The sequence below is a fragment of the Accipiter gentilis genome, chromosome 2 (assembly GCF_929443795.1).
Source record: "Accipiter gentilis chromosome 2, bAccGen1.1, whole genome shotgun sequence".
NCBI lineage: Eukaryota > Metazoa > Chordata > Aves > Accipitriformes > Accipitridae > Astur > Astur gentilis.
Window position 1 is genome coordinate 14,939,273 of NC_064881.1, and position 14,593 is coordinate 14,953,865.

At 36.6% G+C, this 14,593-nt stretch overlaps 1 protein-coding gene across 1 annotated transcript in view; it reads right to left on the reverse strand.

The window, feature by feature from the left end:
- LOC126050521 (aspartyl/asparaginyl beta-hydroxylase-like) overlaps window positions 1-14,593 on the reverse strand; it is an 80,055-nt gene that overhangs the window by 27,010 nt on the left and 38,452 nt on the right. Inside the window, exons 15-20 of the mRNA XM_049828487.1 lie at window positions 14,333-14,421; window positions 12,147-12,233; window positions 9,055-9,205; window positions 7,853-7,989; window positions 2,286-2,384; window positions 1,514-1,603 (exon numbers count right to left, since the gene is read on the reverse strand). Coding sequence (XP_049684444.1) covers window positions 1,514-1,603; window positions 2,286-2,384; window positions 7,853-7,989; window positions 9,055-9,205; window positions 12,147-12,233; window positions 14,333-14,421 — 653 coding nt within the window. The remainder of the gene's footprint in view (window positions 1-1,513; window positions 1,604-2,285; window positions 2,385-7,852; window positions 7,990-9,054; window positions 9,206-12,146; window positions 12,234-14,332; window positions 14,422-14,593) is intronic.

The window sequence follows — 14,593 nt, forward strand, 5'->3', positions numbered from 1 at the left end:
GTTCCTTAAATATTGATTGGTCTCCTTGATTAAATCTTGAAGTTCAGCAAGTCTAGCAAGGTCAGTAAGAAAAATTTAGCTTAACAGTGGACTTTCCACTGATAAATTTAAAAGTCTCCTCTATGCCAACAAGTTCATTTGTCATTGATTAAAACTTTTTCTACAACAGATTTGACCATTAACTCCATAAACATTAACACATAGTTATCCTGGGGAAGGGGATGATATACATTAATTACATCTGTGTGGTATCTTTAGTCAAATGTTGTAATGGGATGCTCTAGGTTCAATCATTCAACCCAGAATATCCCACGGAAGCATACAAGGATTTCCTTTTTGGAAAATCTCACTTTTAAATGAACTTCTAAATTCAAAAAATTTCATTGGAAGAATAATTTATTGTACTTTCAGAAAAGACAATCTACCTTAAAGAACCACAGATATCATTACATTTCACTGTATGTATAAGGTATTGTAATAAAAGTTCCATGTTTTATAAAAAAAGAAAATTAACCTCAACTAGGCTTAAGAAAGATCACTAACATAGGCTTCATTATAGTCCACATGTCTATAGTTGATATTGGAGAACTGCCTACCAACTGGGCCAAGATACTCAAGAGGTCAACATTCTTTACAATATTTTAGGTATCAGTATTTCAGACCTATTACTAGATAACTGATTGAAAATCAGGTCCACTATCCTTATTCTTTTCCCATTTCCCATCCAGGAATAGGGTTTTTTGGTTTGTTTTTAAATTCATGCCCATAGTAAAGTTCATTAGTAATAACAGCCTTCAACAAAAGCCCTTTGCTCCCCTACCATGGCAATAATGCTAATTCACACATTTAAATTTGGCTTTTACATTAAATTTGGTTTTAAATTAACAAATTGGAAACCCATGGTTTTCAGTTGCATATGTTTGCTTTTCTTGGGCATGCAACAGATTTGTTGCACAAATTTCTGCTTTTCTGATCTATTTGGTACTTTAATTATTGAACAAATACAGTAACTCAGCCCAGACATTCAGTCTTCTCATGGTCTCCTTTTATCACATACTCATTGGTGCTCAAGGTCACTTTGAGAAAGAAGGGAGGTTTACAAAACACTCTTATATCAGAGCTATGAGATAACTTCAGTACAGTGATATACATGTAATTGGGTTTTTTAACTCTGGTTAAAATCTTTGTTGTAAGTGGTAGGAGCAGAAAACAGACTCTAAAAACACCTTCACTGAATTTTTGAAAAATGTTTGGTCCCTCAGTTCAAACTGCCCCATGCGAGCTCCAAAAGTTTAGGTTAGTTCTAAAGCAAGGAATGCTAAGAGACTGTATTGTCATACCAATGGCAGATTTTTTGCTGTTGCTCATCTTGACCTCTACACACATGTGCTGGCTTGTTACTGTAATAGGACTACTCATGCTTTCAACATTGAGCCTGTGCTTAAAAGTTTTTCTGGATTTTGCAGTCCATCAGAGGTTTAGACTTTAAAGCAAGAACATGTTAAATGTGTACCTCTTTGTCTCCCATTCTCTGCAAGGCATCACCCAGATGAAAATAAAAGCGTCCATCATTTGTGCCAGGGTCACCAGACTCTAGTCCTTCCTTAAAAAAACACAAACAAACAAAAAAGGTATAAGGGAAACTTCAATAGGACTTCTAAAAGTTCATTTGATTGCTCTAAATAGGCTGCCAGCTCTATGCAAGAGACAGGCTATAAAGTTGGCTATAAAACATAACCACCATGGTAACCCAGAACTTAGGCTGAATGAATATAACATTTCAGTAAAAAGCCATTGAGAAACATTGACAGTTTTCCAAATGCCATGACCTCTTTCCTCAGTCCCTCCAGGACAGAGGCATATTCAGAGATGGACGTTTGCCCCTGGCCCTATATACCTATACACAAGCATTTCAGAAAGCTGGATTAAGGTTTCATTTTGTCTTATTTCTTCCCAAACACTCAGAAGTAAACACAAGGCCCCTCTGGATTTTTCAAGAGCCTTAAGTTTGCAGCATACTGCCAAACTCAGAACAATTTGAGACTCATAGCTGTGTACTTAGGGTTAACCACTAATAAAACAAATACTTGATGTTTAAGAACTGATGACTCTCAATGTACAAGCTTGCTCCAGTTCATAGGGAGTGATATAGCAATATAATGCCAACACATAGCTTAAACTGTGATTTTTTTTTACTAGTATGCTTCTACCTCGACAAGTTTTATACATTCAAATTTTATTTTTTACAGGTAAAATATTTACTGTAGGTGAGAAAAGAAAAATACCTTTAGATAGGGTATGCTCTCTGCTATCTTGTTTTCTGCCTTCAGGATGAAGCCATAATGCACTTTGGCAAAGCCATCATTTGGAGCCAGGCTTAGAACCTGTTTGAGAGTAAATGAATTAAATACTCATGCATGGATCTATGCAAATTAACAAACCTGTGCATATATTACTATTTAGTCATGCAATGACATTTTTTTCCGTTGTTGACTCTCAGATAAATTCTTGGCTTGGCTGTACTTTCTTTTCCCCGTTCACTTTTGTGCTTCTCCAGAAAAATCTACTACAAGCCAAAATTTAAAGTATCAGAAGTAAAATTATTCCAACTGGAATCTCTGAATTGCATTATTTTTTTGTTGTCTGTCTTTCTCCACCCTCTCTCTTGAGTTACGGCATCCTACATTACAGAATTAACACCATTCCTTAACATTTAAGTGACATATCTCGTTTAACTAATCTGAAGGAAAGGAGCTGCTTTTGAACAAGCCTACAGCACAGTCATGGGAAGTGTAGTGTAGAATTATACCTGAAATAGTTTAAAGCTAGATAGATTTATACTGGTGGCAAACTAGTCTTGGCAAGAGAAAATATACTACGCTGTGAAGCAGAGTACTGTTGAGGAAGATGCTGTAAAATAATGCCTGCATCACATAATGGGACTGCACAGACCCTGGGAACGCAAAGGGCATTCTCAGCGCTACTGTGAACTGGAGCACTCTCTGGAAGAGCTTACACCTGCCTGGCCAAGAGAAAGCTACAAGATGGTAACGCAAGGTCTAATGCAGTAGTAATTCAATGTGCTTTCACACGAGAAGGTGATGGATACATTATTCTTGTATAGGTGTGTGCTATACTCTTTGACCAAGACCAAGACCTAGTGTGCTGAATTAAGCTAAAAGATTTTGTATCCTGAACAAGATTCAGATAATGTCTGTAACCTGACTTAATTTTGCAGGAAAGGAAAACCGATAGGCAAATATCCAGAGACGGATATTTCATGGGGACTGTGCAAGAGAAAGATTTGTGAGTACAGGGACAACTGTAGGAAAGGATCAGCGTACGGGGGAGTGTTGCAGGGAAAGGAAGTGTGACGCTGGCTGGCCTGAGTTCTGAAACATATACCCCCAACATTAGCGAGATAATTTAAGTGCATTTGGTCTGCCTCAGCCAAGGGGAAAATTAGAGAATGTCTTGATCTACTTTCCAGCTCCATGTTTCTATGATGTATATATATATTCAATACCATTTGCAGCTCTATGGGACGTCAATTTCATGGTCAAGTTAATCTGTTGTTACACCTCTTCTCTCCTTGAAGTAAGGGTGGACAGATCCTCAGGACAGATCCTCAGTCTGTGAGGACCATCACAAGAGCCTGGCAGTCAGTGGAATTACAGAGGCTGATACCTGCTGAATGTCTAGCACAGCCGCTAAATACAAAACAATGGACAGATGCAATTTCTCTTGCCTAAATCCATTTTTGAAGTTACTAAACTTATGCCATGTATAAAATGTCTGCACACATCACAGCCATTTCTCTCTGCCTTTTCCAGTCACTGTCTAACCTAATTTTTCAATCAAAATAATTACAAGCAAAACCACAACAAGTTCTCTGGGCCAATTACTCTGCTTTCTCAAACCTTATTACCTACAAACAACATCCAAGCAAAACCCAAATCAGCGCAATATGGGTATAAAATGTTTTGAGTTAAAAATAGCAGCATTTCACGTCTTTTTGCAGAAAAGACCTATTATGAAGGAACAATCAATTTGAGAAGCTATTTGAAGTCCATAGTATGACACATTATTAGCAAAAGGTGAACCCAGCAAGTCATAGTAAGGATGAGCTTAATCCATAGTATAAGGATATGCTACCACCTTATGCATCTTCTGCCTTTTGACTACAGCATTCTGTGTATAATTATTTTGATCCAAGAATCTGTACCTGCAGGGCAAAATAAATGACTGACAGAAATATTTATTAGCCATATAATTTCGTTACAGTTCCTTTAACTATAGTATAAAGCTATCTGATTAATTAAGACAGAATAGAATTTTCTATATTACGGTTCATTTAAACTATGCCGAGTTGCATTAAGGCATGATCTACATTCAGAGCCCCTAAAGAGAATCGAAGAGATACAATCAGCAGAAATTACACTGGAAGTATTTAATGTAAATTGTATTACTCTGTTGCTGTTGCTGCATGCAATATTAATTATGTTTAGAAATAAGTTTTACTAAACTGCTCATAGCCCATTAAATATTAATCATGAATATAGAAATTAACCTCTGGGGCTATCAATGGCTAATTAGCCAGGGCAGAGTACTGTGTTAATGTGGATATTCTGCTTTTGGTACCTGAGATAGCTCAATCAGAGCTGGCTTATGCGTGTCTGTATAATGCTGCACTGAGCCATGTAGACATGCCTCAGCATGGCAGGCAGAAAAAGTGCTATTAGCAGAGTAACTGGTCTTATAAAGTTCTCTTCCACTATATTTTATCATAATCTGTAGATCTTTGAAAACAAAAATAGCTCTAAATTCTACTGGGACTACTTTTAATGTTACATTTCTGTGTCCTTAAGTGTAATGTTCAAAAGAAAATGCTTTAATATTAGAGGCAAACCTGAAATCCTCTCCAGTTGGACACCATTTTCCATCTGTGGTTCAGCATAAATTCTGGGAAATGCATACTAGAAAAGTCTATTTTGTGTCAGTTAGACTATACCACACTACAGCTGTAAGTACAAAACTCTCTTGATCTGAAGTTCAGTGTTTATACACATCACTTCCGTAGCTGAAAGAAGGAACATATCATATTTAAGACTTCTGAAATAAAAACATAACACTTCAGCAGCTGCTGAGACACAACAAATTTGGAATGCAAAATAAGAATTGAATGGAAAATAAGTAAACTGGCTATTAAATGTACAGCAGAAAGTTTTCATTCACTAGAATTCCTTGGGCATCTATTCAATTCCCTGAAAATGATGCAAGCTAGAGTTAGTGTGGTCTGAAGTGGTATATACTGTAATCCCAATGTAGGGGACAATGCCTATGAAGGGTCCAGCTGGTTGCACGTGATCAGCTCATGCTTCATGCAGGCTGGTAGCACTGAATGAAGATCGAAATCTTACAGCAGGAAGCAAAGGAGGACATGGGTACCTTTTGCTCATGAAGCTAGCAGAAGCTAGCAGGAAATGGGAAATTTGGAGTCTAGATTCTCCTGCTGCAAACTTGCCCGAGGAGCAGAAACAAGTAGCACATACACAAGAACTTAGACAACCACGAAGAAAAGAATGGGACCAGAGGGGAATCAGCAAAAAGCTGAGCCTTTAGTCGAACAAGAGGTATGTTCTCTCGAGGATGCGTCCTGAGCTCTGCTCTTTCTTCCTAGAAGTCCATGCCTTAAAGAACACTTGAATAAAATGTATGTACATCCTCACAATAGGAATCAGAACCCAGGATTCATAAGTATCAGAGGCATCTACTGTGCAGCACTGAGTTCATGCTCTCATCTGTGCTCTCTTACATTTTTCTACCAAATGACTAATTTGTCCTACACTAGTGAGAAGAAGGATTTAACCACACTACAGAAGTTTCCCAGGTTTTTCAAAAATCATGGGAAGAAGAAGATGTCACCTGGAGGTCCAGAGAACCACTCTTCACAGTTTGCCCCTCTCTTTATTGACTATGCACAGAACCTGAGCACCTATGGTAGGAGGCCCAAACCGTATGCCAATCACTTCCTAAGTATGCATTGCAACAGATGAGCAAAGTGCTCAAGAACAGACCATATGGCCCCTAAGTAATCTGCCCAAAATCATGTAAGAAGCATTCAGTATAACCAAGAGTAAAAGCAGGTACACATGAGCTTCTCACTGTTCCTTTGGCTATGTTTCCTTTCTTAAAATTCTTCATGTAAATTTATCCTGAATTACAACAAAGAAAAAAAAATTACATTACTGTGCTGGAATTCAGCCTGAAGAATAGCCAGAATATGGACAAAACCCACATGATTTTTTAAAAGAATAAATCCAGTTCCTTTTAAAAGGTATTTATTTGTTGCTCTTTTACAAGGACAGAATATCACTATGATCTATTCTATTTCAGTGGTTAGTGAACTGCAAAACAGAGTAATTACACTGGTTAAAGTCTATGGGAGCATAAAAACCAATATATTAAAAGCAGACCAGTTCTTATTTTGCATATCTGTTCTGAATCGGAGCAGTATACACTTCTTCTGAAGTATATCAAACTCAATATCAAAGTGATTATATAGCAAACTCACTACCTTCTTCCATTTATAAAAAGTGATTATTGATATTGAGAAATTCTAACTATACTGTTTGTAGCAAAATACTGAAAAATTGCAAAGGAAAATCTTGCCCAAAAGGAGTATGGTTTTTTTTTTTTTTTCACGTTCCTTGCAGCTTGAGAAGCAGGTTCGATTAACAAATTCTATCTTTAAAAGCTGATGTTTCCAATACTCAGAGAAATTTTGACAGCAGGTCAAAAATTATTGAACAGAAATGTTTTATGGAGGGACCTACAATGTAGCCAAAATAGCAAAGCAAACATTATTCTGGCAACATCTGAGACTACCAGAGGAGCATGAGAAAAAAAAAATAATTATCAGGGTTCAGCTCCTGCTTCCAAACATGCAGTTGAATGTCCTCCTTCTCTTTGAGAAACCACCTGAGATGAGAATCCCCTCAGACTCCTAGATGTGGGGGATGGAAAACTGAACCTTTGTTCTCAGGAGCTGGTACTAATCATGCTGAGTTGTCTTCAGTCTTCATAACTAGCCAACTACCATACCACGCCTGTACCCAACAAGCACTGCAACAAGTGTGCCAACATCAACAAGATCATCTCTGACCAGGTGCTGACAGCTTGTGCTCTACCAGTGATGTCAAGCTCTGCATCTGTCAGAGAGTTTCCAGATGTTAACAGGGTTTCTAGATCACAGGAGCAGAATAGCCCTTCCTGGCAGTGAAGTTTCCCCAGCCTGATAACCATAGTATAAGGTAGGAATATAAATGCAATGAACTGTCCACACTACAAGCGTCATGAAAGAAAAATAGAATTTAGGCTGCCTACAAAAATAATGAAAAAAACAAAGGTTAAATAGCTGTGTGAGTACTGAACTACTTCATCACATGATTAGAGACAGTGTTCCTGTAAAGAAACAGACTTACTTCTGCTTTCCATGTCTTGCAGATAAGACATCTGGTTTTTTTATACTATGCACTACATCTATATGTGTTGTCATTATATTCCAAACCTGGCTACCAGAAAGTATAAGAAATCAAATATTATAAAGCATATGAAAAACATCTGCATTTCTCTGCCTATGAGGAAAAACATTTAGCATGACAGTATCAGGAAATCTGAATTAAAATTAGAAGATAATTAAGAACTCCATTTAAAAAAATCCTATCTATATTAACCCTTCAAAACCTGACATGCAAAATGTTTAACAACTAAAAAAGTTAAAAGCAAGCGATCTTTAGAATGAACATATGAACGCAAATAATATTTTTCCTTGGCTGGAATGGAAACTTACCTCTTCATATACTTTCTTGGCATTGCTGTTATCTCCTATCAAGAGGTAACCAACACCAAGGTCATTCTTGAATGAAGTATCACTGGGGAACAGATGAACTAACTTCTGTAGAGTAACCAGGGAACCCCTCATGCGACCTAATTTGATTAAACAAGACTTAATAACAACTCCAGGTATGAGTAACAGTAGTAAGACGTTTACACAACATGTAAGAACACACAAATCAGAGCCAGGTGTTCCACTTTCACTAACAATCAAGAAGCAGAATTTGAAAAAAACTTGTGCACATAGGAGCATATTCAGCTGCTTGGCTGTCACTGGGGGTGTAGCCGTACAAAGAATATTTCAGGAGAACCTGATACTACGAATGCGTATCATGCAGTGTTATGGTAGCCTCTAGTGGAGAGCCGTTCACAGTGTAGCAGTAACAACATTATTTAAGCTTTGGCTGCTCTTTCATACACAGATGTCAAAGTGCTCGACAAAACTAGGTAAACATATAAAATAAACTTAGTCTTAGTTGATTAAGTAATTAAACACATTTCTAGTGTTAAGCAATACTTCTACTATATTTTCATTATGAAATTAATCCTGCTTTACACGCTTAAAATTAAGTACGTTCCTCAACTTCCTAGATGAGGTCTTGCTGAGGAACAGCAAGATCAAAACAAATTGATATTAAAATGCAACCCACGGGAAAAGAACTCTTTTCTCCAAAGCTGACTGTGCCTTATATTCTAATTAGCACTTCTTGTACATCACAGAATTGAGATCTAAATTTTCAGATACCTCCAAGTTCAATTCCATTCTTCTCCATGTTTACTGAAGGTTTATTCTGGGTGTGTTTACTCTGTGTATGCCATTAATTTCCTCATGATTGCCCTCAGTTTCAGTAGAAAAAGAAGAACATTTTCTTCTTTCTCTGTCAATAAAAATTTTTGACCACCACCCATCATAACTTCTTACAGCACTGTTGCCTACAGGCACTATTATCATGTGCCTACAGGCACAAGCAATTATATACACTAGTTCCATAGAAAAATTTTAAAGAATTTAAAAATAGTTTTCATAAACATTTAAGAGATTAGGAACACAAGTCCTACCAAAAATTCAATGGAATTGGCACTTTCGAGTCCTTAGTGATCTTTTGAAAGACTTGCTTACACAACTTCCACAATTTTTACACCGCCTTCAAACCTTACCAAGAAACTGTTGCCTGTCTGCTTCTCGTTTCAAGCTCAGTTTTATCAGATCTGAAGGGACATTTGGCAGACTAACCACCTCATCATAGGTGTTGATAGCTTTTTGCAGCATCTCATTACTTCTCATTTTCTCAGCTAAGTCATCTTCAGACTAGAAAGAATCACAAAATCATTATTAGAACACGTAATAATCCATTAGTCTTAAAAATAACTTTGTTTTCTTAAAAGGCAAACTACGCAACTGTTAAACTATGGGAATAATTTTAGAATTATCTTTAATCTATATAATTTTGGCATAACAATGGAAAACTTATTTGGTTGAGTGTTACGGTAAGGCAGATTAGAATTACTGTTGATTCTTGTTTCCTGCAAACTGTTTGAAAGCGTAAGTATGAGAAAATTTGCACCTAAAACATACATTCACACAGATTTTTGGTTAGTGTTTGTAGAAGTCATAATTTATGCTTTCGAAAACAAATGAAACAATCCGTTTTAATAATACGGAAGAAATGTAAATTGTTGCCTGTGGATTATGTGTATACTAAGCCTCACGCTGGCAGCAATACACAGGTCAAAACACACCAGGAAACATTTCTTTCATATATTCTGACACAAATTTATTACACTCTTGGAAAACTGATTAGGAATTGGCTTTACTTTTGCAAATGTTCATAGAATATCTACCATACAACTCTTTCAGAATTTAGATTTGTTCATCAAGCTCAGGAGCAGACCAAAGGATATATGAGATGTCTACTGTGAAATTACAGCTTCAGTGAAGCTAATGGAAGCTATGACTGATTTCACCTGTGGTGTGGCATTTTCATAATTTGTTTCCACAGCTAAAAAAAATAAGACTATCTCAAATGCTGAATTTTTAAAGCATTACTTTGAATCGTTTATACAAATGCATGCATTGTCATGTGTTTAATGCATTATTCCCAAATGCTTCTATTTTTATTGGCTTATGTTCTTCCTTAAGTCAATTAGTGGAGCAAGGTGCAGGTGCATCACAAGCACTGCAGGTGCAGAAGCTCTTATCGGTCTATCTATACTCACTGTTGTATCATCATACACATTAAATGAAGCAGCTTCAACTGTGTTAGCTGTATATGCTGTAGTAAATATCTAGAATCTTTTCACTTCTGTCCATTACTTTTTTCCTTGAGCTACTTTGAAATTGAGTATGGGAAATACCAAACAACATGGTTACTCAGTCAGATGATCAGCCAGTTTGTAGAGATAACTTCAGGAATCAGTTTTAAGCGATAATTTGTTTTTCTGTTGTACATTCACTAGGAAATTTGTTTTTCCTTTTTTTGAGGGAATTGCAGGGCAAAGAATTAAAAGATACATAAGGAAGAGACAAAAATTGTCAGCATAAAATCTGCATAAATTCACCAGTACAGATGCTATAAATCATATAAGGAGGTTTAAGACCTTTCTACTGTTCCTTTCAGCCTTAAAGGCATTAACAATTTCTGTAGAATATTTTTCATCTGGCCTAAGTGTAGCTCCAGATATCAAATCCAGAATTGCTCACATTTCTGAAAAACACTTTAATTATGAAATCTTCTGCAGAATTTTGGGGAAAACAGTTGCCTTTTAAAGCTATTAAAAGATCCAGGAAAATTAATCCTCATGTCTTATTAGAACCTGAAACTACAAAATTACCATGTAATGTTGGTTCATGGTTCATAGAAATGGAAAAGTACACTCTTGTGGTGAATTCCTGGCCTTTACCCTTACTCTTTTCTGCAGTTTTACCTTTAGTTTGTGATGAGCAATAGCAAATTTGAATGTGTTGTGTTAGTATAAATACCCATTTAAAAGTAATACTGTGTTACAATGTAAATCCTAAGAATAATCCATCTATCAGTGAAGCCCATGATTTTCCCATTCCTTCAAACAGCTTCAACTTATACATACTGGATTTGATAAAATTGTCATTGGTCATATTGAGCGTTCAGTAAAAAGACTAGTATGAGCCTATAAAGGCTACTGTAAATGGAAATGAATTTACAGCTGGCTTCAAAGATCTGCCCTCCTCCCTAAAAGCAATGAGCTAATGAGGAGGCAGGAAGCACATTGTCTTAGGTATAATGAGTAGATTCATTTATAAAAAGGTAAATATTAAAGGTGTAATTTAACAGAGTTAAGTCCATCACCTGTATGAAACAAAGTGGTCTCCTACTATAAGAAGGCAAATAGTTCAGCAGACTATTCCTCACGTAAAGCACTTAAGTATTTGGTCTACTATGTATCAAGTGCTTGTGTGATAGTTTTTTGGATAATCACAGCTTTGGTTTTAGCATGACTATTATTAACCAAGTGAAAACTGGTTGTGACTCCAATTCAAGTGCCTCATTAATTGTGTAACAGCACAATTCCCTTCTACAGTGAGGGCTTCACTTTGCTCATCTTGATTACCATGAGTTCAAGCAGTCTTTTATTACAACTAGCGCAATGGGATTATCCTCCTATTTATGAAAATACAAAAGTATTATGAACGCAGAGCTTATTTTCTGATACTTTCTTTTTTTTTTTTTTTGTTTTTTTGTTGAGGGGAACACCTGAAACAGAACTCGCTCCACAAGAAAAAGCTAATTAAGCCTCCTTGCCTAAGAATTTGTGTTCTTTATCCCTTAACACTCCCTCTATAAAAACTCCAAATCCCCTTCCCTTCCCTATTCCCACTAAGCAAAAAGCAGCATTTAGCCTAGAGCTGACTGATATGTTGATTTACCAGCTGCAGCAAACAGTGTGTAACAGCTAAGTTCTGCCTGTTGTTCCTGCACTGGGACATTAGTTGAGATTTATCTCTTACCGTTCTGACAGTTTTCATGAGATCTACAGGATGTATCTTATTTTTGTGTTATTTACAATACTTCCCACTAGACTAAAGTTAGACAAAAGTAATTGGGGAAGGATCACGGACTGAAACAGATACAATATGACAGATCACATAATTCTTTTTTTCCCTAGGAAACATCCATAAAATTATAAATGAAGTCTGACTGGGGTTTAGAACTCTATTGTTAAAAGAGGTTTAATTTTATCTTTTTTAACATTTATGGCTTGTCTTTTAGTACCTGTGCTTTCCCGTATCTTGCTCGAGGACTTTGTGGATATTGATTCACTAATGCTTCAAAGGCCCTTAGAGCTTCTTCAACTTTTCCCTGGAAAGTAGAGGTATTTATCAGCAATTCTATCTAATAAAAATGCTGAAGGAAGCATGACCTAATAACACATTAGTTTCCCCAATTAAAAAACAAAAACAAAACAAAAAATGCAGACTGAATCAACAGTTTTCACTCATATTTTTGTTGGGATTGCCTGCTTATTTAAGAGAAATTCGTTGTCATTATTTATGAAACAATATTATCTACTTTCTTTGGTTAAAATGAATAACATTGTTTTTCTTTTACTCACTTTCCCTTTCTTGACTGGAAAACATGCCGAGATGACAGTAACCTGTCCATATAAAAATGTAAAAATTCTATTGCTAATAACAAAATCCAAACCGAATGTAACACAGAACAGAAAGGAAGTTCTGGACATATGTGGAATTTTCCTCTCTGCATACCTCACCCGATGAACAGTACCATAACTACGTTTCTTTCTAGGGGAAATATGGTAGACTTACCCATAGTGTGTGGCCGTTTCCTCCAAATGTTTTGCATAACGATGTCCCTCAGGACACCCTGTGTCTCTTCCCTGTCGCATACAAAGTCTGAATGTAACTATGGTATTCTCATGATTGATGCTGACTAGCAAGTAAGGATGGAAGCTGAGAAGAACCAGCTGCACTGTTAAATAGGAACTACGCACTGCCTGGCAAAATTTGGCATCAGATCTTGCTGCCCCTTCCAATTCTTCTTACAGCTTTATAAATACGAGTGGACTATTATACACAGCTGTCTTCATATCTTCAAGTATTACATATGTCTGATTTGTTACTAAATTTGTCCTGCTTCCTGCAAGACAGGCATGGTTGTCTGCAACTCACCAAGAGACACAGGCAGGAAAAGAGACAGCCAACTGACCCTGTAGGCTCATCGAAAGTTTCTGTTACGCCTTTCTCTGATCAACTAATTGTGTCAGTAACACGAAGCACGGAAGTACTTTTTATTTTTGTATTCTAACGTGTACACAAGGCTCCTAGTGAAGAGCAGCAGCAGTGGCAGCCTGAGGTTAGAGCTCTCTATGTAGTAGCCCTTCAGCCCCATCATAGACCTGCAGGAGCTCTGGGGCTGCATAGACGGCAATGTAAAGCTAAAACTGCACAGTCTTCTGAAAATCAAGAACAATCCTACACCTGCAGTGACTATAATGGTTTTTATTGTACTGCACTGAAAGTAGTGTATCTCATTGCTCAGCCATCTCAAATCCCAGGTACAACAAAGACCTGCAGTTGTTCTCCATGTGCTAGGACTGTCTGTGAGGCGTATCAGAATTTTTACAGGATTTACATCCAACACTTAAGGTCTCTCATTTCTAACAGTCATATAGTCTTGCTTCACTATTCAATCTCACATCTGGAAAAGGGACATCTCTGGAAAGGTCTTGTTTTCTGAAACACTCAAATAAAAGAATAAAATTGGAAATTATCGGAGGAGGTGACTGAAGAGTTTTTGTTTATTGCTGGGGTTTTTTTTTGTTTGTTTGATTTTCATAGTCAAGTTATTAAATTCAGAACTACCAAGATTGACTGACTGACTGATATTAAGGTCTTGCTGCCACTGGTAAGAAGCAGGAACATCTGCTTTGTGCTCTAAGCAGCTGTATGGGAGCAGAGACCCTCACAGGACACACACAGAATCCCAACAGAAACAAAGCCTACATCAAAGATTTGCATCTAATGCTCATAAAGCATGTGAACACTTACTGAGAGATCCATATTAACATGCTTACATTATTTAAGTTCTCTGATAATAGTTGACTTCAGTACTCAAATGGACAGAACTAACCTGGTTCTGTGTGCTTAATTTAAGCAGTTTTCTTGATGATAGGAATTCAACAGTTAAGCTAAATATTTTCAAGGGTAAAGGTAAGCAAACACACGTGAACAGACATACACTTATGACTTCAAAAAATTTAAAATAAACTATCCAGCACAAATAAAACTTGAAGAACAAACATGCACTGAATATTTAATTTTAAAAAGTTAATTTCACAGAAAGCGATCTAAAAGTAATTCTCCCTTTTCTAAGTTAATTTTTGTTTTATTCATTTTTGTCCACTGTCTACAGTCCTGAGTGAAACATTCAAAACTTACCTTTTTACGTAGTTTTTCTGCAGCATCTAGTTCAGCTTTAATGGTCTTATCAAACTTGTTTAAGAGCTTTGGTTTCTTCTTCTTTTTAGCTAGAAGAGATTTAATAAACACACAGGTCATTACCTCTTTCATATTTCACAGCAACTGTTTGGAGTAACCTTTAACTAGCGACTAGTACTGTGCTGGTAAAGTGCATGATTTTCAAATAAGGCAGTTTCAACTGAAAAGAAATTAATTTCTTACTTATTACAATCACAAACT